The 22,894-nt window shown below is 41.4% G+C and overlaps 1 protein-coding gene across 3 annotated transcripts in view; it reads left to right on the forward strand.

Moving 5' to 3' along the window:
• The window catches only part of U2SURP (U2 snRNP-associated SURP domain containing), a 51,423-nt gene that overhangs the window by 16,892 nt on the left and 11,637 nt on the right, over positions 1-22,894 (forward strand). For 2 of the 3 annotated variants that reach the window (XM_015427465.1, XM_015427466.1), the window contains exons 12-23: positions 458-501; positions 4,382-4,486; positions 5,031-5,097; positions 5,191-5,354; positions 5,721-5,883; positions 6,285-6,364; positions 7,569-7,656; positions 8,567-8,689; positions 10,366-10,522; positions 11,368-11,475; positions 11,764-11,830; positions 20,591-20,753. In XM_015427465.1, coding sequence (XP_015282951.1) covers positions 458-501; positions 4,382-4,486; positions 5,031-5,097; positions 5,191-5,354; positions 5,721-5,883; positions 6,285-6,364; positions 7,569-7,656; positions 8,567-8,689; positions 10,366-10,522; positions 11,368-11,475; positions 11,764-11,830; positions 20,591-20,753 — 1,329 coding nt within the window. The remainder of the gene's footprint in view (positions 1-457; positions 502-4,381; positions 4,487-5,030; positions 5,098-5,190; positions 5,355-5,720; positions 5,884-6,284; positions 6,365-7,568; positions 7,657-8,566; positions 8,690-10,365; positions 10,523-11,367; positions 11,476-11,763; positions 11,831-20,590; positions 20,754-22,894) is intronic. The other variant, XM_015427467.1, reaches the window with a different exon arrangement.

The raw sequence follows: 22,894 nt of genomic DNA on the forward strand, positions 1-22,894 counted from the left end.
AGAGGGGTCTTGACTGCGTTTCTTTGAAAAAAACAGTTTCGTTGTACTTTCCTAGAAGCTGTTTTTGAAACTTGGGAGGGATTTAGAAACAGCTTCCAAAATAGTATAGAGTAACTGCTGTTGGGGAAAAAAGTAAAAGCTTTGTGGCACACAGGGATCTTACTGCATTTCTGTCTGGATTTGGGGCCACCATTATCAGTATAGTATATTCAGTGCATTGATGCACATTCTGTCAGGAATGTTCTCATACTTTAAATTAGTGAACCTTTTATGGTTCACCTGTACACAGCCATTTGCTCTTTATGTAATTGCGTAGTGTATAACTTCGCAGCAGTGATTGCCTGCAGAACTTGTGATAGATGTGTAGTATTTTCAATGCATATGTATTTTTTGCTTGTTACTTGTTAACAATACTCACATATTCTATGTTTATTATCTGATGTGACTTCATATACAGACTCTGTCGCAAGCCATAGTCAAAGTGGTTATCCCAACAGAAAGGTACATGTTTTTCTTTATTATTACTGATCTAAATATAGAAAATATCCCCTTTGGAATTTTACAGAAAACATGCAATGTTGAAGAAAAAGTTTAAGCTTGACTGAGCAATGGTTGATCTATACCCACCTAGGTTTGAAGTTGAAGTTTGGGGGGTTGCTATCGTTATTAAAGACATTTGATTATCCAGTAGTGTCTTGGCTCACAAGAGGCGTTAAATAGATGAAGCATGGAATTATTTTACCAGGCAAACATTATGACTAGGTTTGAGTAAAAATCAGAGTGTTATTTAATCTGTGGCACTATAGTGATACACCCGCTGTCATCCAAATGGCCTGGGGGCATCCAAAAGGCTTTAATTAACCAGAAGATCAAGGAAGGCAGAAATGCTTATTTATGTTGTCAGTGGGTTTTGTGGAAGGTATCAGATGTGGATCATCAGGAGGTTTGGATTATTAATGCTAGGGTAAAAGACATTCTCTTCTGTAATAGTTATGTGAAGGTTGTAGCATGGTCAGTGCTTTGTTGGTATCGTTCCTCTAAGTTAGAACTGTAGTCATAGTATCAGTCAATGTCCTAGAGCAGTTTTCATCTTGCACATAAGTTATGATTTATGGTTAGGCTGTGTAAGTACTAGGCATACCCTTGCTCAGTTAAGTATAGAACTTTTCTCAAACATAGCAACACAAACACTTGTTTAAAATAATTGAGCAGCAAAGAATTCCAAATTCTCTTTGACATTGGCCTTGGTGAGCAACACCAGCTGAACTGTCTGCGGCAGCGGGGGACCAGGAAAACATCATGGGATGGATTGGGAAAGTATACAGTTTTTGACCAGACATTGGTACGATCAGCTCCAATTACTGTGGTTTTATTATAATTGAAAGACTTTTTTGTTGGCCACCTTAAATGTTTCAGATTTTTAAACTTAATCCTTTGTACTACACTTTTTTGTCATAAACATTCACTCTACTTTTGTAGCAAGGCTGTAGGTTTAAGATAGCAGTGTAAACATCTTTTCTATAATCTCCACAGTATTAACATAAGTTAGAAGTGTTATAGCTCATTGGTTAGTGTGGATAGTAGTGTACTGTGTTTACTTCTTGGAGCTAGCAGTGCTCCCATTTTGTTCATTGCAATACTTTTGCGAGTCCATGAAGTAGAATGTATTCCTGTATATGTACATAACTGTATTTGAAATTACTGCTCAATTAAGCATTTTAAGCCTCCTAGGAAAAAGCTCCAGTGGGATGTGTTTGAATAAAGTCATTCATCAGTAATTCCATTTCACAGCCTTGCCCCAGAAAGCTGGGTTTGAACAGCTGGAGTTGGTAAAACAATTGCTCATCTTAAGAAGTTTGGTATCCTGACCTGTTTTGTTCTTTGATGCAATACAGTCTCCAGGCTTGGTGCAATTTGCGACCCTTTTGTAATCTGTTCCACTTTTGCTGTCAGAAGTCTTTAAAATCAGCCTAAAAACTTAAATTGGAACATAACAGGCTTGCATGCTGGACAATACATTTAATATAAAAATGCAATTCTGGCATATACTAGAAAAGTGTCAGGAACTAATCCAGTTTGTTCACTTACAAGCATCACATTTCTGCTGTACCTGTAGGAATGCTGAAGCCTCATTTTGACTGACTGAAGGCTGAGCCCAAATAGAAATTTGCACTGCAAGGTGCACTAAGTGTCTGGTCATTGAAAACCAGGTGTATATATTTCTATGTATGCTACAGCTGCTTGAGTTAAATTTCATCAGGCAATTGACCACAAAGGGATGTAAATGTCCCAAACAGTTCAGAGTTCATGTGCTGTAGTACAGCAGCTATGAAACACTGTGCTGTGTCATAAAATTTGCTGCCTGGATTAAGCAAAATTGGATGCTTATTTTTAGAGGGGGAAAACATTGTTCTGCTTGTAGTTAGCAGACTTCAAAGAAGAAAGGAATGTTGTAGCCTGAGATCTGTCCATCTATTCATTAGGAGGCTTAAAATGACTCAATTGTGTTGGTATCTTCAAATACAATTTTTTCTCAAATATTTATTCCACTTAGAAAGCCATAAAACTGCACTAAATAAAATACTGAATTATTTGGAATTTTTGAATAGTCGTTCTGGGATTATTTTAGGATAGTATTAGGAACTGAGCTATAGGTAAGACTTGTAGATATCTTCCAGTGTAATCAAGAGTATTAGATGCTTTACTTAGTAAAAGTGGTCAGAGCAAACATTGTATAGTAAAATATTTATCCTTAGTTCATGTTTAGTTTGGTAAGAAAAACCTGACTTATTTGTGAATAAGAAAGTCTGTAAACAAAAAGTTCTTGACTGTGATTGAAGAAGATATATGAAAGTAAGATAATCTGATATATTAGCTGTAGAGCAATTATAGGTTTTAAAAAGTGGGACATCTCTGTCTTAGTAATCACAAAAGAAAACTTCCTTGTATGTTGCAGAGTCGATTTACAGTAAATAAAATTTACAGTAGGATGAAATGGGGGAGGGCTGCTGTTCTTCTAATTCCTCTTGGATATTTTGACGTCTCTCTCAATATACAACCAATAGCCCCAATCCAGCGAGGCCCTCTATGTGGCATAAGGAATTGCATGTGTGCCGTGGGCTTATAGTTATTTTTAAGACTATGGGCTGCTGATTTAAAGAGCCTGGAAAGCATAAACTGTAGCGTTTAATTGAGAATGAAATACTTACGTTCAGCAAGTTTAAAAAACACAACTTATTGTGTATGGATCTGCTATTCATGCCTGTCTGGATTGGGGTCAATGTGAGACGTTCCAAAATAAGAATAGTTGTTGCTTTATTGGAATACTTATTTTATAGTTATGACTAGACTTGGGACTTTGAATACGATTTGAAATACTCATTATTTTGAAGTTTTAAGTTGTTATGTTGATGAATGAAAACATAACTGTATATAGGCTTAAAGAATTTGTGGCTCATTAATTATGGAACATTGTCATTAATGACAATTTCCTTTTCCTGTGTCTATTTTAAGTACTCACCTGATTGTTTCTTAAATTTATTTATACTTGTAGTTTTAAAATATTTATATATCCACCTTTCTCCCAAGCATCTCAGGATCCAAGGCGGGTCACAACAATATAAAAACAATTTGACAAAACAAATATTAAAACAGATATAATAAATACTAAAAACAAATCCAAAAGCTCTTTATGTCCCTACTATCAGGGTATTCCCCCAGCTCTGGCTGTCCCAGAGTTTCTTCAGCATAACAACCTTACTAGCGGGCCAAGAGGGTAAAAGCCCTGGCCACTTTCTTCTGAGAAGCTGTTCCATAGACATGGGGCATTTCTATCCCACTCTGCTTTCCTTGTGATTGCCCAGCCATGGACATAATCATGCCCTTGGCCAGTGCTGCGACATTTCACTGATTGTCACATACCCCATATTACTTTAATGGCCTTTGTGATCTGTGTTTGCCCAATTATTTCAGTTATTTTTGACCATTAACTATTTTTTTACTGGGACTAAATGAGGAGACTAACTGTACAGTCTAATTTTAAGCACACTATTGAATGGTTTCTCTAGAAACTGCTAATAATAGTTTTAGTAGCATTTCATTAATTTTGGACAAAAAATAAATAGCTTTTTTGCATTGGAAATACATTGTGAGCCACAAGGTGTTTTAATATTTGTGCTTATATTGAAGGCCCATTCAATACAGTTTTTAATTTAACCCATCACTGAAGATTAGATTATTGCTCCAAATTACCTTAAATATATAGAAGATTTTAATTGTATAGATGAACAATCTTTCCATTTATAGTACCTTAGGTGGGAGTGTAGCTTGAATAGTGTTAGGTCTGAATCAATGTTTTTCTTTAACTGTGTTGTTGTTCTAGGAATTTGCTTGCGCTGATACATCGAATGATAGAGTTTGTGGTGCGTGAAGGACCTATGTTTGAAGCCATGATTATGAACCGAGAAATCAATAATCCAATGTTCAGGTACTTACTTTTTTTCCTTCTGTCTCTGTTCTGTATAGCATGTTTTTGCTGTTACATGTAATTGTAGTCACTGTAAACTGAGATCTACTGGCTCTGGCAGAAACTCATCTGTTCTCTACCTGAGCTCTCACAAATAGATGAGGTCTCTTGGTTGTACCATTTCAGATTACAGGGTAGGGTGCATGCGGCTGAATAATCCTCAGTATCCCCCCCTTCTACGATCCCTGAACACAGAAAGCTAGAGATTGGTGAGAAAGAGTTCTGCCTTGGCACATTCCTTGAGATGTTAATCTTCATGGAGAAACTGCAGATCTGTTTTACCATTTGAGCCCTCAATTGTATTCCAAAATGGCACATTCATTTCAACTGCAGTTTGTGAAAACTGGGGCTTGCTGAATTTAGTTCTGCTGAATAGGTTGTGTTATCATTGAGATGTGATTAGTAGCAGGGATTATGTGGCAATTGAAAAAAAATCTTCAGGATGCTAAATTCCGTTATCCTGAATTTGGTAATATGCTTTGTTTCTATTCTGTACTTTGCTTAGGTTTTTATTTGAGAATCAGACTCCAGCACATGTCTACTACAGGTGGAAGCTTTATTCAATCCTACAGGTAAGTGATATTCTAGTATATATTTTAGTACAATATTTCCAGTATTACTTGAGGGAAACACATCTGTTGTCTTGACACTCTTATTGTCATTAGGGTGATGCTCCAACCAAATGGAGAACTGAAGATTTTCGTATGTTTAAAAATGGATCCTTCTGGAGGCCACCCCCTTTAAATCCATATCTTCATGGGATGTCAGAAGAACAAGAGCCTGAAGCATTTGTTGAGGAGCCTAGCAAGAAGGGTGCCCTTAAGGAAGAGTAAGTATCTTTAAAGAGCCTAACATATCACTGTTCACCTGTTTATTGTCTTGTCTGAGGTTTCCCAGCTTAGGCTCTGCTGTGTTTAAAACAGACACAAAATTCTACTTGATGTTTTCATTGGAGTCTCAGTATATGCTAGGTGGACATCTTATAAGTTTTAGTAACTGATTTCCAAACATCCTTTATTTTTCATATTGAATAAGGGTAAAAAGGCGAAGTGCTACAAAGAAATTCTTGTCAGTAGGAATCTATAATTAAAAATGTATTGTATGAATATTCTAAGTTTGATGTACCACAAGGCTAACATAAATGTACAGAAGAGATATTGTCAAATTTTATGAAAATGTGAAACTGAAATTTCAGACAGAGGGACAAGTTAGAGGAAATCCTGCGTGGCTTAACACCGCGTAAGAATGATATTGGAGATGCAATGGTTTTCTGTCTTAATAATGCTGAAGCTGCTGAAGAAATTGTAGATTGCGTCACAGAGTCACTGTCAATCTTGAAGACTCCACTTCCTAAAAAGGTAATGGGAAATTAATCTTTAAAAAGATTCCGCATAAAACTTCTCTGCAACTTGTGCATGTTTGGCCATCACCTGAACTTAATTCTTTTAGATATATCACTTGTTAAAAATGTCTTCTGTCTGTAACATTTACTTTATATTAGCCAATGTCTTTCATTAGAATTTTTTAAAATGTTTATGGAAAATATTTCTGTGATTTTTTTTAAAGTTTGGCATGTTAAAGTTTGGCATTTCTTAAATAGCAGTTTATCGCAAGAGCCTCTGATATCCTTTATAAATAAATACAGCTGATGGTGTGTTAGTTTTCTGCTGAACCTACATGGCTTTGCATGGCAAGGGTCTAAAAGGCTTTCTCTTACAAAGTAAAAATGTTGGTGACTTTTGTTCTCTGTTCCTTGTAGATTGCAAGATTATATTTGGTTTCTGATGTGTTATACAACTCTTCTGCTAAAGTTGCCAATGCGTCGTATTACAGAAAGTTGTAAGTATCAAAGTTTTGAAATATGTTACCCAAGAATTAAAAAATGTAAACGCTTTAGCCTGTGATAACTAGTTATTGTGTAGAATATTGAATTAGTAACGTTGTTACTAAAACATATATTCTGTACATAAACATTGTACTGGTTCATATTTGACTACTGTTTTTTTAGAGTTTTTCATACTGGGTTTGGGGTTCTGTGAGGGTACTTCTGGTGCTCTATAAATGTAAGGATAGAGAGTGAGCTTTTCTTATGTTGTCTATCTAATATGAAAACGGATCTCTCTCAGTATTTTAGAAACATAAGCAAGAACTTTCCAGCACAGGGGAGATGGGGACAGAATCAACTTTCCCCCTCCTTCAAAGGGCAGGTCCTTATAGAACTGCTGTCACTTAGCTTCCAGATCACCTCAAAACAAGCCAGAAAATGTACTGTTAAGAACCAATATCCCAATCCCAGAAACTCTGGTTGGTTGAGTGGTGCCAAGGAGGTAGAGCCCTAAATTAGTTACCATAACAAATTCTGATTTAAATTAATTGGTTTTCACTCTATTTTCAAGTGCACGGGATTTCACTAGAGAGAGCCATATCACTGTGCACCCCAAAACAATAATAGCCAATGGCAGTTTTACATAGAAAGATTTCTGTTAACTTTCCCCCTATTTCTGTGATCAGACCCCCCCCCCCCCAAGAATTTCCAGATATTTCTCTTGCCACTGTGCAGCTGATATCTATCTAAAAGCTGTAAGCCAACAAGGAAGGTTCTTTTTGCCTCTGGGGCAAAGTCCTTTTCAATGAAGGGATGAGACTGTCTAGAATGTGCCACGGCCCTCTGAATAGTGGCCCTATAAAATCAGCTACTCTATGAGACCCTGTAGGCAGTGTACAGAGAGTAAAAACATTTTCTTCTAAACCTCTTTCAAATCCAGATTATATTATAAAAGATTATATAGAAATACAGAACTAAAGATTCATATTCATAGTAATTATTTTTGTTGTCCTGAGGGTTTATTTCTGACACTCATTGAGCTCTCAACACAACCAGGTTTATTTAGGATTGGGGTCTCTTCTTGCTTTGTAGCCTTTTTTTCTAGAACTGCAAAATAGTGGGCTTGAGCTACGAAGTAAATACAAGTGGGAGTTGGGTGTTCTTTGTTGTGACATACTTCATTCTACAAAGTGTAAAATGTGGAAACTATCTTTTCAGTTTTGAAACAAAACTATGCCAGATATTTTCTGATTTGAATGCTACCTACCGATCAATACAAGGCCATTTACAGTCTGAGAACTTTAAGGTAGGTGCTTAATTGTTGATGCAAAATTATTTAACAGAACCCTTTATACTGTGAATGAATGCCACATCACTGCAATATGTAGCAAATCTGAACACAAAGGCTAGATTTTACTTTGTGCAAATTGTAACAGTGAATTTCAGTTAAAATCTTTTTGGATTGATGGTTGCCCTGCTATCTCGCTACTGTAACACCAGTAGAGGCTTGAGACAGAACATCTGAAGAAGTCTGTCCCCGAGGATACGAAATAATCCCAAATCCTCATGCTACAAATACTTGAACTGGGAACCAGGCACCTGGTAGAATAGTAGAGGAGTGGTCTGAAAAAGTTGAGACGCCTCACTTATTTGAAGAAATAAAAATGATAACTTTCAATATCTAATATTGATGGCCTTTCTATTGGCTGCAGCAGAATGGCAGCTGCTATTGGATATTATTCAACTCTTATTTTTAATGCTGAAGATCTCTTGTGCGCCAGGTTCTCTCAAACTTCCAGGATTTGGCTTGGAGATCCACCTGAATTTTTAATTTCAGGAAGTAATCTGAACATGGAAGTTATTCTGTTCAGATGGTCCATGCTGTTATTTGCATATTGGATCATAAAATTGCTATCTAAATTGATCAGATTTCTCTAAAAATAACCTGTTTTTTAAAATCATAACAACATTTCTGTATATATTGCTTTGAAAATGAAATCCATATGGAGTTTGAATAATGCAGTCCCACATTCCATTGTGGTCTGTTTTAAATCTGTTTTACTTTAATGGTTTGTAATCAAAGTTAGCAAACCCTGAAGCTTGTGAATGAATATTTTGTGAATGTCACCATGCTGAATCGATTCATAGTGTGGGCTTTGTATTTTACTTTTAAGTACTTCTCAATACAAATGACTAGCATTGTTTACTACTTTTAGCAACGGGTAATGACATGCTTCAGAGCATGGGAAGACTGGGCGATTTATCCAGAACCATTTTTGATCAAACTGCAGAATATTTTCTTGGGGCTTGTAAATATTATAGAAGAAAAAGAAGTAGAGGTAAGTGCAAGATCAGACCATGATTAATACTACTGGTGTAGAAGCAATCAAGAGCATGAAGAAATACACGTAAGGAAAATGCTTGTGGCGGAGGTTTGTAGGGAACTCGGGGCATGAAGGTTGCTTTGATTTCCTAAACCCAAAATGAAACTTCATTGTGATAAGAAGCTGCATACACATGGCTGGGTAGTTGTGTCACTTTCCCCCCTGTGCAAATGTTAACGGTGCCCATACTGTTTCCTTTGGACTAGCACATTTACCAATTGCTTACTGGAAATTAGTTGGAGCCTGAAGCATGTGCATTGTCCCTTTATCAATATTCAGACAGGGGAATGTGAGAGAGAGAAGCTTTAAGCCTCTCATCTTGTCAATGTTGTGTGATTACAGCTGGAATTTGTATAATAAGAGGAGCTGTACTACTTCAGTTTACTTGAAATGGAGTTCCTGTGAGAGCATTTTTTGATTTCTGCAGTTTTGGAGCCAAGACATTCTGATCTGTGGGCCTCAATCTGAAGTCTCTCACAGGCACTTTTGAGTAATGTACGTTTACAGGAGTTTTTTGATTCTGTAATTGCGGAAGGGTATATAGACTACTGTAAATTACTTGGATATGACCTTTGATGGGACTGCCTAGAACCATAAACAAATGCTAGTTGGCGTTTACTAAAACCACTATTATTTGGGTGGGAGTCCAAAGTTATAGCAACATAGGAATTTTTACATTATAATAAATGTACTATGAGAAGTATGAGGGAGATTATTCATCTAGCTTCTGAATCATGCTCACCCAAATTAAGTTTAATAAAAAAGTAATTAGTGGAAAATATGTAAACATTACTTCCTCAAATAAAAATATTAGAAATTCTGCTTTGACTTGAGTGTAAAGACCTGAGACAGCACAAACGTATTTATAATTACAGTGCAGATTTGGTAGAACTTTTTTTGGTTTGTGGTAAAAACTGCTTTTAGCATCGGACTTCAAATCTGGTGTTAATATCTGCTGATTTGTATAGTTGGTGGAAGGTTGGGACAGGCACCCACCACTACTAAGTAAAATGTAAGAGTGAAGCTGGTGTATTTGCGTTCCATCTATTGTGTTGTGCCAGACTCCTCAAATTCTTCCTCTTCATTCTTGAGGCTGGAATTGGGCTTATTGTCCAGATGCTCACAACTGCGTCTTGCAGTGCATGTGCAGAAACTTGCTTGCCTACTGTTCACAGGGAGTTGCTGTCTATGGGAAGTAGCCCAGATTAGCAGTTATTTATGCATGTATTTACAAGAGAGCCAGTTTGGTGTAGTGGTTAAGTGTGCGGACTCTAATCTGGGAGAACCGGGTTTGATTCCCCACTCCTCCACTCGCAGCTGCTGGGTGACCTTGGGTCAGTCGCAAGCTCTGGCACAGCTGTCCTTGAAAAAGAGCAGTTTGTGTCAGAGTTCTCTCAGCCCCACCCACCCCACAGGGTGTCTGTTGTGGGGAGGGGAAGGGAAAGGAGTTTGTAAGCCGCTCTGAGACACCTTTGGGTAGTGAAGGGCGGGGTATAAATCCAATCTCTTCTTCTTCTTCTTCTACAAGCTAAATGCAAGTTGAAAAAGTAAAACTGAAATGAAGCAGTAAATCAGTTGAGAAAATCACTAGGTGCTCATATAAATCTTAAAACGTACTCATTTGTTTATAGGAAGTGCCAGATGATCTTGATGGAGCTCCCATTGAGGAAGAATTAGATGGTGCTCCGCTGGAGGATGTGGATGGGATTCCTATTGATGTTGCCCCTATAGATGATATTGATGGAGTGCCCATCAAGTCACTTGATGATGACCTCGATGGAGTACCTTGTAAGAGACCTCTAAACTTACTGTATGCTTGGAAGTTGGCATTTTCTTGCAGTAATATCATTCAGATAGAAACCGTTTTTGGCTGATAATGTTATTTAAATTTCAGTATAGCTGAGCTTTTGAAAAAGTAAGAATGCATAATTAGAAAATGGGCTTCTGTGGAGGGAAATTGAAAAGACGAAGTATGTCTTTCTCACATTTCTGTGATCTGCCTTGTGTGTAAGCCAGAACTATATTTTCAGAATTTTATGATGTCATAAACTCCTTGAGGAATATAGTATGTGCTAATCTGGAGCAAATTCTGGAGTTAGGAAATATAATCTTAAAATGCAAAGAGACCTTATTGAATTACTGCTATGTGCAGAATAATTCCAGTATGTAGAGATATCTGGAAGAGTTTTGGATTGGGTGTGTTCTGCTTAAAGCTATTTCATAAATTCAGAAACAGCATATGGTAGTCTACCACAATTACATTCTCTTTGTGAAAAGCTGACATGTTAGGAACTAAGCCCTCTTTGCCTTGATGTACAAGTTTCCATGTACTTAAATGCACACACTCCTTGTCTGTCTTCTGAAATTCTGTCATCCCAGGAGGGCTGTACCACATGCTCTTTCTGAACCTTTAAGTTAGCTTTTATTTCCAAGTATTCATATTTGAAGATTGCAATTTTCATGGTTGGTTTGTTGAAGTACCATAAGATAGAGAAATGGCCCTCAATTAAGGCATGATCCTAAACAGATTTACTAGGGAGTAGGTCCCGTTCAATTCAGTGGGGCTTACATTTAGGTATGCATGTTTAAGATTGCACAGGATAGTACTTTGTAACTTCAATAATTGTTAAAAGTTTGTCTAACAGTGGATACAACTGAAGAATCTAAAAAGAATGAACCAATATTCAAAGTGGCCCCTTCAAAATGGGAAGCAGTGGATGAATCTGCCCTTGAAGCTCAAGGTCAGTGCTGTATCTGGTTTTGATCACTTTTCTGTGTGTGTTGAATGTTTCATGTTACATATTAAAGAAGCAGTACTTTAATCTTGCATGCAAGTTCAGAATATTGAATGTTACAAGTACAGTACATATTCTTAAATAGTACCATTAAGTAATCAGCTGAATTTCTAAGTTAGCACACATCTTTACTAACTGTTCATCATTTTTTACAAATGTCCCTTATAAATACTATATATATCATTTCGTTGGGTATGCGGCTTTTTTGCGTAATGATGATTTTTTTTACTCCAGCGGTAACAACATCTAAATGGGAAATATTTGACCAGCATGAGGACACAGAAGAGGAAGAAAATCAGAAGTAAGGATTAAGTTGTTATGTATTTTCCTGTCTCCTCTTATCATAATTACATTAATTGGGCATAGTGGTGATTAGGGGTCTGTATTGGGAGACATCCGAGTCAAAAATTTACCTGAAAATACCTTATTGGTAGTGTTCCCTCTAAGCTGAGTTAGTGTGAGCTAGCTCATAGTTTTTTAGTCTCCAGGGCACAGATTTTTGTCTTAGCTCAGGAAGGACAGCTCCAGAGCAAACTAATTTATGCAGTTGCCAAAGCACTTGCTCACAACTTTAATGCCAGTAGCTCACAAAGTAGAATTTTTGCTCATGAGACTCCACAGCTTAGAGGGAGCATTGCTTATTGGTGGTGGTTGGTTTTTTTTGTATATTCAGCATCCCAAATATATCTGGGAATTTTTTGGGATACTGAAATAAACAACAGTCACACGGAAGCTTGGAAATATTTAGGATTTACTGGGAAGATAGGGAGCTTGCATTTGTTTCTATGTCTGGGTTGGGGACCGTGTTCTATGGGCTTGACAGGCTGCTTATGTCAGTTTCAAGTTTGTCAGTTTCAAGAGGTTTTCCCCCTCTTTTTTGTGGAGTTGCTTTGTGTCCTCTTCCAGGTTTTCACAGTGTTGCCCAGGGCTTGCAAAATCCCCCTTCCCCAGAGCTTGGATTTGTAGAGATGGGCACAAACTGGGAAAACCAGGTTCTGATTCAGGACACAACCAGCCACTCTGTCAAACCAAACCTGTTTAGGATGTGGTGGGGTGCCCCCCCCCGGGTCCTAGAGACTCCAAAATCACAGGGTATCCCCAGCTGACTGTCTTCTACCTGCCCACCAAGTTTGGCGAAGATTGGACTTGGGGGGGGGGGGTCTGAGTTACAGACCGCAAGGAAAGTGCTCTTCAGGGAGATGTCAGGTATAGGTTCTGGAGTGCATAGAAGGACCCTGTGCGAGCTAGAGGCATCAAACTCACAGCGGACTTCCCCGGGATGCCCCCCCACCATGCCCTGTCTTGGGTCCAAGTTACAGCCTGCCAAAGAAAATGCCTCAAGGAAAGTGCTTTCTGAGAAAATGTTGTCGAGTGTGGGTTCTGGGCTGTAGAATGGACAGAATGGACCCTATGTAACCTAGTAGAGGGGAGGCATCAAACTTGAAGTGGACTTCGCTGGGAGTGACGACCCCGTCCCTCCGGAAGCATGTGGAAGAAAACTGTTGCTGGCTCTGTCACAGATAGACATGTCCTTGGCTGGGCCCATCGTCTCTCCAAGGACCAGATGAATGCAGGGCCATCCTCCTCTGCCTTGGCCTGGGAGTCACCTACACAGTAGTTGGCTGTAGTGCAGGGTAGGGCATTATCCTGCTTGGGCTCAGGACCCACCTGTATAGCAGGTAGTTGACTTCCTGGCCCACCCTTCCTACAGTGCCCTGCCATGCCTCACAGTAGTGGGTGGCTGCATCTTTCCAGGCCCACCCTCCCTCTGTGGACTGACAACATGATTATGGGGCAGGGCACCCTGCCTGGGGTCTGGGAGCCACCTGCACCCACATGGCCTGGGAGGGTTGTCTGTGTCCTTTGTTCAGTTATCTTGCCAGTGTGGAAATGGAGCCATGGAATGCAGGGAGGCCCTAATGGACTCCCGTTTAGAGGAGGAGACATCAAACACAGAAGCCAGTGATGCCTCTCAGCAACATGCTGGGTCTAAACCAAGTCCTTTGTGGACAACCCCCATGGTGTCCCTCAACGGCTGATGGCTCAAGGCAGATCAGGTGCTGATAAGGGTAGACATGGGCAGCTTTGCACTGCTATCACCTAGCAGGGCAAATTACAGGACTGATTGAAGCCCAGCCCAACCAGTGCGGTGGCAAACACCCAAACCTGACCGCCACTGGACCGCAGTGAGAGAACAGATCGTGAGAATGAAGGGGGTGGCTCCAGCTCAAACCTGCTGCCAACAACTAGTGTGGCTCTGGAATGGAGTCTGTGACCAGACTGAGTAAGAGGACTTGTTCCTCATGTTGATGTACAGCAAACACCCCAGGGCAGGACCCACATGAACCATCCCTTGCAATTTCCTTGCCAGTGGGATGAGTAAGATGGTATGGCTCTTAAACTAAGGAAAGTCCCCTGCACGCTGTGCTATGTTCCCCACCCAGACGCTGGCTTGCAGCTGCTGTAAGAAGGATGGACGTGGTCATTGATGGCCACAGTGAGACCCAGGACTCAGAGTCAGGAAGGAATTGTTGTGCAGTCACCATGCCAGCGGGACAAGTGAGGAGGGTCATGCATGCAAGCAAGGGGGAGAGAAGAGAGGGATAACTGGATAGAAGTTTAACATGATTGACCAGCCAGGATCACCGCTGCTGGTGGTCACTCAATGTTGGACCCCCCACCACATCCCGGAAGGAAGCACAGCCTGCAGTCTCACTTTGACAGTGTGGAGGCTGCTAACTAAGCACTGACCCATGTCTCACTCAGATGCCCTGGATGCATGAAGGGTTGCCCTGCAATCACCTTCCCAGCAGAGCTGGAACAAATTAGAATGTTGTGGAGTTAATGACCAGGCAGCGAAAGGAAGGGCCATGGTGAGATGGCTCGAGCCCAGCCTCCTGAGACTACAAAGTTGGGATTGTCCATGCCCCACGATCACCTTCTCAAGAGGGCGAGTGAAGGGTGGTATCCCTGGAGAAAAGAAAAACACCCTCCCCTTCTGAATCCCAAATGTTCTATTCATGCTCCCTACTGGACTCTGCCTTGCAGCAGATATTGGCTGGTGCTGGAGACTCAGATCTCTTACCCACTACAAGCTCCCTTGCACTTCGCCAGCAGTAAGAGTGAAAGGCGATGAGTGGCTGTGCCACTTGTCACAAGGAGCCTGAAGCCCACAGAGTTCTCCTGGACGTAATATGTCGTGCCCCTCACTCAGGCTCCGGCTTGCAACTGGAAGGATATAGCACTTGGATCCACGACAAACACTCCAGAGTGCATGACCGGCTGGATCTGGATATGGACTCCTGGCTGGATACAAGGAAAAAAACCCAGATTCCCCTGTATGCCATGTGTCATGCTCCATCTTGTGGGTACAGTGAAAAGGAAAGTTCATTGTCGACTGCAGCGACACCACTGAAGGATTGCCCTTCGCCGGTAGACAGCCGTCACCTTGTTAGTGGGGCGAGTGAGAGGGGATGGCCCTGGACCGGATGCGTTCCAATCCTTGGCGAGCCCCAGTGAGCGAACACCCAGGAACCACATCCATCCCTTGCAGTCACTTTGCCAGCAGGCCAAGTGAGAGGGGGTGGCTCTTGTCTTGACCACCAGCTTCTTCCACAACTGAGGACAAAGTCAGGGGCCTGGATTTAGGAGGACTGTGAGCCACCCCGTCTCCCTGCTCACACACAGGACCTTAGCCAGTTGGCCGCTTCTCGGGTGACGAGAACCCCTACTCATTTTACCTGAACACCGTCAGAAAAAAACAGGTCAGGGGAAGTAGAAGGGTGAAAGGCCCCAGAATGTGGAGAATCAGTGCTGCAAGTTGTGATTACCAATGGTTTTCCCCAGAAGGATTTGGCCATGCTCCGTAATCACTTTGCCAGCAGGCAGACTGAACAGCTTTGGCTAGAACTTTAGAATGGAGCTTGGGAAACACGCTGCCATGTGAGAAGGAGGACCTGGCTACTATTCCCCTGGAACATTGGCTGTCCCTGCACTAATGTCATCTTGTCAGTGGTGCAAGTGAAAGGGATAGAGCCATCTAGGAAAGCCCCCCCCCCCGAGTCCTGGAGCCCCAGAAGAGGGGGGAGGAAAAACCTCTCAAATGAGGGGGATGGCTATTGAGTCCTGGGACAACAACGAGGAGGAAGACTTCACCTGCACTGACAGCAAAACGAGGCCCAGGGAAACCTGTAAGTGGAGCAAATGAGAGGTGCTGAAATGGCCCAAAAGGGATACCTGAAGAGTCTTGGATGCAAAATGTTGTGTGTCCTCCGGGGTCTGTCCTCTTTCATCTGCTAGCTGGCAAAAGAAGGATGCAGTCCACCTGATGTGGAACCAACACTGAACTCCTTGGATCTGGATTCACCCTGCATTGCAGTCATCTTGTCAGTGGCAAGAGGGAAAGGTAATGGCTATGGAGCAGAGCCTGGAACAAGGGAAATGGATAGGAGAAGGAGGACACACCTAAACAAGGTCCTTTGTCTAATGCCCAAGCACGCCACCTAATTGACAGTGGAGAGTGAGTGGATTAGGAGATGGCTTGAGCCCTGGGATGATGATGGTGATGATGAGGAAGACATGCCAAGTCCTAAACATACACTAGGTGCATGAAGTACTTTTATCGCTTGGCAGTACCAAAGCTCAGAAGAGCTTTTATTCTGGCAAGAATGAATGGCTCCTCCTTCGGCGGTTTTGAAGGGTAGATATAATAAAGTACCATGCGCTAGCAGAACATGCAGATGTTCATATGACAAAGTTGAAACCATTGAAGATATGGTTATAGAGTGCTAATTTAATCACCCCTTTGCGTAAAAATGTGGAATTGCTTAATATGAAGCCCAGGTGACATGACTATTATTGGATACAAATGATCTTGTCACCCTTTCAGTGGCAAAATTTATAGGTGCAATAATTAAATACCAGGGAAATAATATTAAGTAAGGTCTTTTTATTTTAATATCTAGTCTAATTTCTGGTTAAGGCAATAGTTGTACGAGCAGTACTAGGTACTGAACAGACATAAAACAGGACTAGATAGACATACAGGACTAGATAGACATAAAACTAGGCTCAGGGGAAATGGTTGGCCAACCTGCAATCAACTCGACAGCGGAGCGAATGAAGGCAGTGATTATTGTGGAGCCTCCTACAGTGCTGTTCACAGAGACTGCTTCCAGTCAGTTCCAAATCAAGGTCCTTGCACCTGCCCGGTAAGCAGCACCTTTACAGCAGAGTACAAGAGAGGGGATGACTGCAGTCATACGGAAGATGGGTTGGCTAGGGCCGGGGATCAAGAACGTTTTGGGCTCCTCACTGGGCGAGGCACAGAACCACCAAACCCAGAAGCAAATGACACATGTTGGCGCTCTGCCCAGAGAGGACCCCAGGCCATCGCAGATGAGGAGGATGCCATCATGACATCCCGCCTGAGACCACTGATCACCCTGCCTGTGAAAGGGAATCATGACTACGGATGGGCATGAACAAAGGAAAATAGAGGTTCATTTTGATTCATGGAGTCACACGAACCACAAACCTTCATGGACCTTCCCAGTTACTGAACCAATTTATTTTGTGTGGTTTATGACGCAGTAGAACGTCCCGTCCCCCCAGGGCTAGAGACATGAATCTCCAGCTGACTCTCCTGTACCTGCCCTCCAAATTTGATGAGGATTGGATTAAGGGGGCCAAGTAACAAAAAAAAAAAACCCAGCAAGTGCCCCCAGGAAAGTACTCTCTGGGGAAAGCACAGCTGCAGATTCAGGGGTGTGTTGAACGGACCCCCTGCAAGCTAGAGGCATCAAACTCACAGAGGTGTTCAGAAATAAGTATTGGGTGTGTGTGTGTTCTGGAAAGGCAACTGCGATGAATTGCACTTTTAAGAAGCTTAGAAGTGCTGTACAAACAGCCGAAGGACTGTGAAGTGTTAATTCTTCATAGAAACAGAGCCTTGAGTGACAGGATGCTAACCAATCTGATTGCTTGGAACAATCTGTCATTCAAGTCTCTCTGTTTCTGTGAAGAATTAATCCTTCATAGTCCTTCAGCTGTTTGTACAGCACTTCTAAGCTTCTTAAAAGTGCAGTCCATCACTGTTGTCTTGCTAGAACACCCCCTCCTTCATATTCAGAGCCCTGAGTAAGCAACTGACCAAACACCCCCAATCCCACTGTTCACAGGAGGAATGACTTCCAATTCCCTTCCTTCTCTATGCCTCTAATGCTCAGCATGCCTGCTGCCGATGGAAACAATGGCTGCATGTGAGCTGGGGGTATATAATTCTGTTCCCATAGTACTGCCTGTTGAGCTTTGGAATGCTGCTACTGGTGTTTCCAGGGCTGCAGAAGTCGTGTTCCCCCCCCCCCCCAATTGCTTTGATGATTGTAATGTTCGGCACCAGTGTGAGTGCCGCAGACACCGCCAACACACCCCACAACAAGATGCCCAAATCTCTGAAAACCATGTGGAGGGTTGTGGGTGGGTCATTGGGGTGAGATTGCATGGACCTCGGCTCACAAGCAAACCCAGGTGATTGTTATTGCAAATTTAGAATTGTGGGCAGGTTTGTGCCCATCCCTAGTTGTAACACAAGGGGAGGGGGCTGAGAGTTGGAGCCCAAAGGGAGCAAAGAGAGAAAGAAAAGAAACCAAGATCACTCAAACCTCAGGATGAGTGCCTGGCAAAAATCCTGGCAAAATCCTTTGGTTCGCTGTCACAGTGGCATTTGGTTCTGCTGGGTGTTCTATATATTGCCATTTGTTCTGCTGGCCTTGCAAAAGTGCCCCCACCTTCAGTTTCTACTTCAGAGTTTCTGTGGTTTGACTTTGGTTCTGTTGGGCTTTCTCTGCCACAGTGGCCCTGGATTCTGCTGGGCTTCTGCACATTGCATCCTTATACTAATGCTGAAGTTGCCCCCGGAGTGCAGATATCTAAATCTGCACTTTGGGGGCACCTGGGGGGCCGGGGGAGGTTTGTGCACATGTGGGCCAGTCCCCACGTGTGCACAAAAATAAAAAAAGTTAAAAAAAATTTCGGGGGGAAGTTTAAAACCCCCCGAAAGTGCAAGAGCGTCTCCTGCGCACGCTGCCGCCTCCTCCTCCTCCTCCGCCTCCTCGGAGCCGGCGTGCGTGCGGGGAAGACAGGCCTCGCTGCCGCCACCGCCTCCCCGGAGCCGGCCGGCGGGCGGGAGAGAGGCCTCGCTGCCGCCGCCACCTCCTCCCCGGAGCCGCGCGAGTATCGCGGGTCCCCCTCTTGTATGGTTCTGTTAAGGCTTACAAAAGTACCCCCCCCTTTCAGTTCCCACTGTAGAGAGTCTCTGGCTCGATTTTGATTTCGTTGTAGCTTGACACATTGGCTTGTGCTTCTACTGGGATTACTGGGTTCTCTAATGGTTCTTTTGGGGTTGTTGTTGGTTGTTACATGAATATTTGACCAGTGATTGCTATTTGCAGGTTTGGCTTTTGCCCTGGAAGTAGCTTGGAGGATTTTTTTCTTCCCCTCCATAGGAAATAATGGAGGATGGCTGGGGACACCCTGTTTAGGGGCACATAGAATTGGATGCCTTGATCCAGTTTAGTTGAAATTCTGTGGTTATTTAAAGGACAGGCACCAGCAGCTCCACTGCAGTTTTGGGGCATGTACCTTTACCCCACCCCTGCCAGCCACCTGGAAAGTTTCCCCATAGTGAATAAGACACCAGGGAATTTGGAACCTCCCAAAAACCCAAATCCAAACACCATACTGGTCTAACCTAAGCTAAATAAATAAATTGTTACAACCCCAACTGGTGATTTCACAAAGGGTATGGAATTGTGGGATTTTCATGCTTCTAGCATCTTGCCAGGAACATACGCATCTCCTTCTCCGAAGAGATTTTGAGTTCTGTCCTTGTTTCTGGCATGTACATCTTCTGGTAGAAAAATGCATGTTTCCCCTTCATGTAAGACCCCAGAGGCATGGAGCAAAGATGCTCAAATATCTCTCACATCCTTTCTTGCTGTTTTTATATAATGTGTGAAGTTACTCTAAACCAATTTCAGTGGGAATACAGTAGAAATCTATGTGGAATTCCTGAGAAATGAATTCTAAAACAAGAACCCATTAAGAAAGTGGGTGCCCTGTATGTGGACATGCTGGGTATCAGAAGAAGCCACAGGAGAAGTTAGAAGTAGATTCCTGAGACATAATAATCTTGTTCTTTGAGAGAGATGGGTGGCTCTCAGTCAGTAGAAGATAGGTGTTAGTGAAGGGTGTGCTTATATTCTGCCTTTGAACATTGGCATCTAGGAGTTGAACTGAAGACTTGGGAGTTGTGCTCCAGCCTAGCTTATGATGGGATGGAAACAGGGCAGTGGCCTCATAAAGAACACCACTTCTGAGCTTCATTTTACCCCCCCCCCCCAATTTAAGCTGAGAGAATGTGAAAGGTGTGTTGGGTGAGATGTGCTGCAGCTTTTCTGCAGCTGAGGCAGGGCTGCTCCAAGAGTTGTCACCAGAACAAATGACTGATTCTGTTAAGGAAGTATGTGTGCAAAATTCTATCTGCATATCATTTGTTGGATCAATAATAGGGAGTAAATCAATGCAACATATGAATATGGTTCATCTGCAGTATATTATTTTCACTGGGATGCATTCTTGTTTGTGTATCACCATCTGCATTCTGAATACCTGCTGAATGCAGTTCAGTGCAAATAGAGTACATCTGCACTCAGTTTCACAACTGTAATATGCCTTCTCTTTGTGCTCCAGCAAGTGGTATGCATATAGAAGGGTATATCTGTTAGTGGCTCTTAATTTGATGAGATAAAATACTTTGCAATAGTTGTAATTTCAGAATTATTAATGTTTTCATAAATATTTAAATACCTTTTAAAACTTAAGTTAAAACAATGTTGTATTTTTATTAAGGGGAGGGACTGTATGTAAAAAATAAAGGAAATAGGGAAATACACCAAACCACTCCCCATTGGTCTGCATTTATCCTGGCATAGTATTGTGATGCTTTGTATGTTGGAAATCTTCTCTTAGAGAATAAATTTCTGTACTTTGGCTTTTACAGCCAAGAAGAAGAAAGTGAAGATGAGGAGGATACTCAGAGTTCTAAATCGGAGGAGCATCACATGTACTCCAATCCCATCAGAGAAGAAATGCCTGATTCAAAGTCTTCAATCAAGTACTCAGAAATGAGTGAAGAAAAGCGTGCCAAACTCCGAGAGATTGAAGTATGTGTAGTGCTTGGTTTAAAAACATGTTAAATATAATTCTGTGGAACTTCAGTTACAGAATAATGCTGCAATTGGGTTGCTGCTTATATTTTCTTCTTTCTTAAAAATTGCTGGACAACAGGAGGCTATTTTTGAATGTTTGAAATTATTTATACCCCTGCTCTGATCTTATCACTTCATAGTGCACATTTTGGCTGTCTTTTGGTGTAATGGTTAGGAGTGGAGAATGGGGATTGATTCTGCACTCCTCTGCATGCAGCCAGCTGGGTGACCTTGGGTCAATCACAGCTCTCAGGACTCTCTCAGCCCCACCTACCTCACAGGGTGTCTGTTGTGGGGAGAAGAAGGGAAGGTGATTGTAAGCCGCTCCGAGACTTCTTCAGGTAGTGAAGGGTGGGGTATAAAACCAACTCTTCTTCTTAGATATGACCAATTTGTTATATTGGCTTCCTGTCATTTTAAATTAATTTGTTGTTGATTTTCTATTAGTGTATCTTTATGATCAGCGTCTTGAGTGGAAAGGTGGATAAAAATTTTCTGAATACATTAATTTCCCCAATATAGTACATGAGCACATAGAGTTTTTTTAAAGTGCAGGTTGGTAACACAGGACAAGTACACACTTCTGTGTTTGAAAAGCCCAGGATGCCCTCTGCTGGCAAGAGGAAATTACACAGAATGCATATCACATCACAGAATAAAACTGATATGCAAGGGATACCAGCATGAACAAGTGCCCCTTTTCCAAATGCATTCTTAAATATTATAGGAATTGACGCACATTGAATTACTTAGTTTTATTATAGACTAATTTATAAAAATACTTTGAAATGTTACTCCAAAATTAGTTGCATTGTTTCATATTTCTTTTAAGGAAATATAAACATGTGAACGCATAATAAGATAGGTCTTGTCAACACCTTAAAGTTATTATTTATATAATATTTGCATATTGTCATTATCAAATTTGGAAACAGAATTTCCTTGAATATCTAAGGGCTTTAAAAAGACATAATATAACGTCAATATAATATGTATTAAAAATTGCCTAAGCATTTATATACTGCATTTCCATGGAATTAAAGCCAGAATATAAACAGATTAAAATTCCAATCAATGATGTGATTGGCAGAAGCCTTATAAAAAGATGAAAATAATTTATTAGTCAAGCAGAGTTGAAAAGGCAAGTTCTTATTCCCTTCAAAAGAATAACAGGGATGATAAGCAAACAAAGGTCCTGAGAGGCATTCTGCAGTCCCACAACAGAAAAAGGCCTATCTTGAGCCTTGTTTGAAGCAGAAATGTACTGGTGGGTCTTACTCGTAAATGTTGTTGGGGCTTGCTTGACCTTTTTCAGAACGTGGACTCTTAAGGCTATGTGTGTTGAAACCAGCAACTTGAATTTGGCTCAGAAACAAATTGGAAACCAGTGCAGTTGCTTGCTGGTTCTATTTTGTGTGTAATTGAACAATGGCATTTTGTACTGCCTGAAATTTCTGCACTATTTTGAAAGACAGCCTGACAGAAAGAGGGTCACAGTAACAACCTGCAAGTCCCCAATGCATAGATTACATTAGAGTTCTCTCTCTTAATCGCTGTCATAACTGACATAACCCTGTTCAATACAGATGTTTTCCCAGCACACTGGACCATTAAGACTCCCATTATTAACAGTTCTATCTTGAGTTTTTTAAAAAACTAGATTTTTTTTCCCCTTCGGTTGCCTGTGATTGCTATAGTTGCAAGAAAAATTAAAGTAGGTTTGCTGTGGAATGCAAGCAATGCTCACTTTCAGCTGGGAAAGAAACCATTTCCTTTCATTACTTGTTGGAATGCAGCATAGAGCAGCCAGGTCCTTTAAGACTTTCAGGTTCCAGAGACTTTGTACATTGTCAGTCTCACCAATAATTTGAACAGAGATACTTCAGTATTCATAAATTTCTAGATTCATTGTACAAGTGAATTGTTCAGAGTGTTCAAGATGGGTAGCCAGTTTGGTGTAGTGGTTAAGTGTGCGGACTCTAATCTGGGAGAACCGGGTTTGATTCCCCACTCCTCCACTTGCACCTGCTGATGTGACCTTGGGTTAGTCACAAGCTCTGGCACAGCTGTCCTTGAAAAAGAACAGTTTGTTTCAG

The sequence above is a fragment of the Gekko japonicus genome, unplaced genomic scaffold, assembly GCF_001447785.1.
Source record: "Gekko japonicus isolate JY-2015 unplaced genomic scaffold, Gekko_japonicus_V1.1 scaffold3182, whole genome shotgun sequence".
Lineage (NCBI taxonomy): Eukaryota > Metazoa > Chordata > Lepidosauria > Squamata > Gekkonidae > Gekko > Gekko japonicus.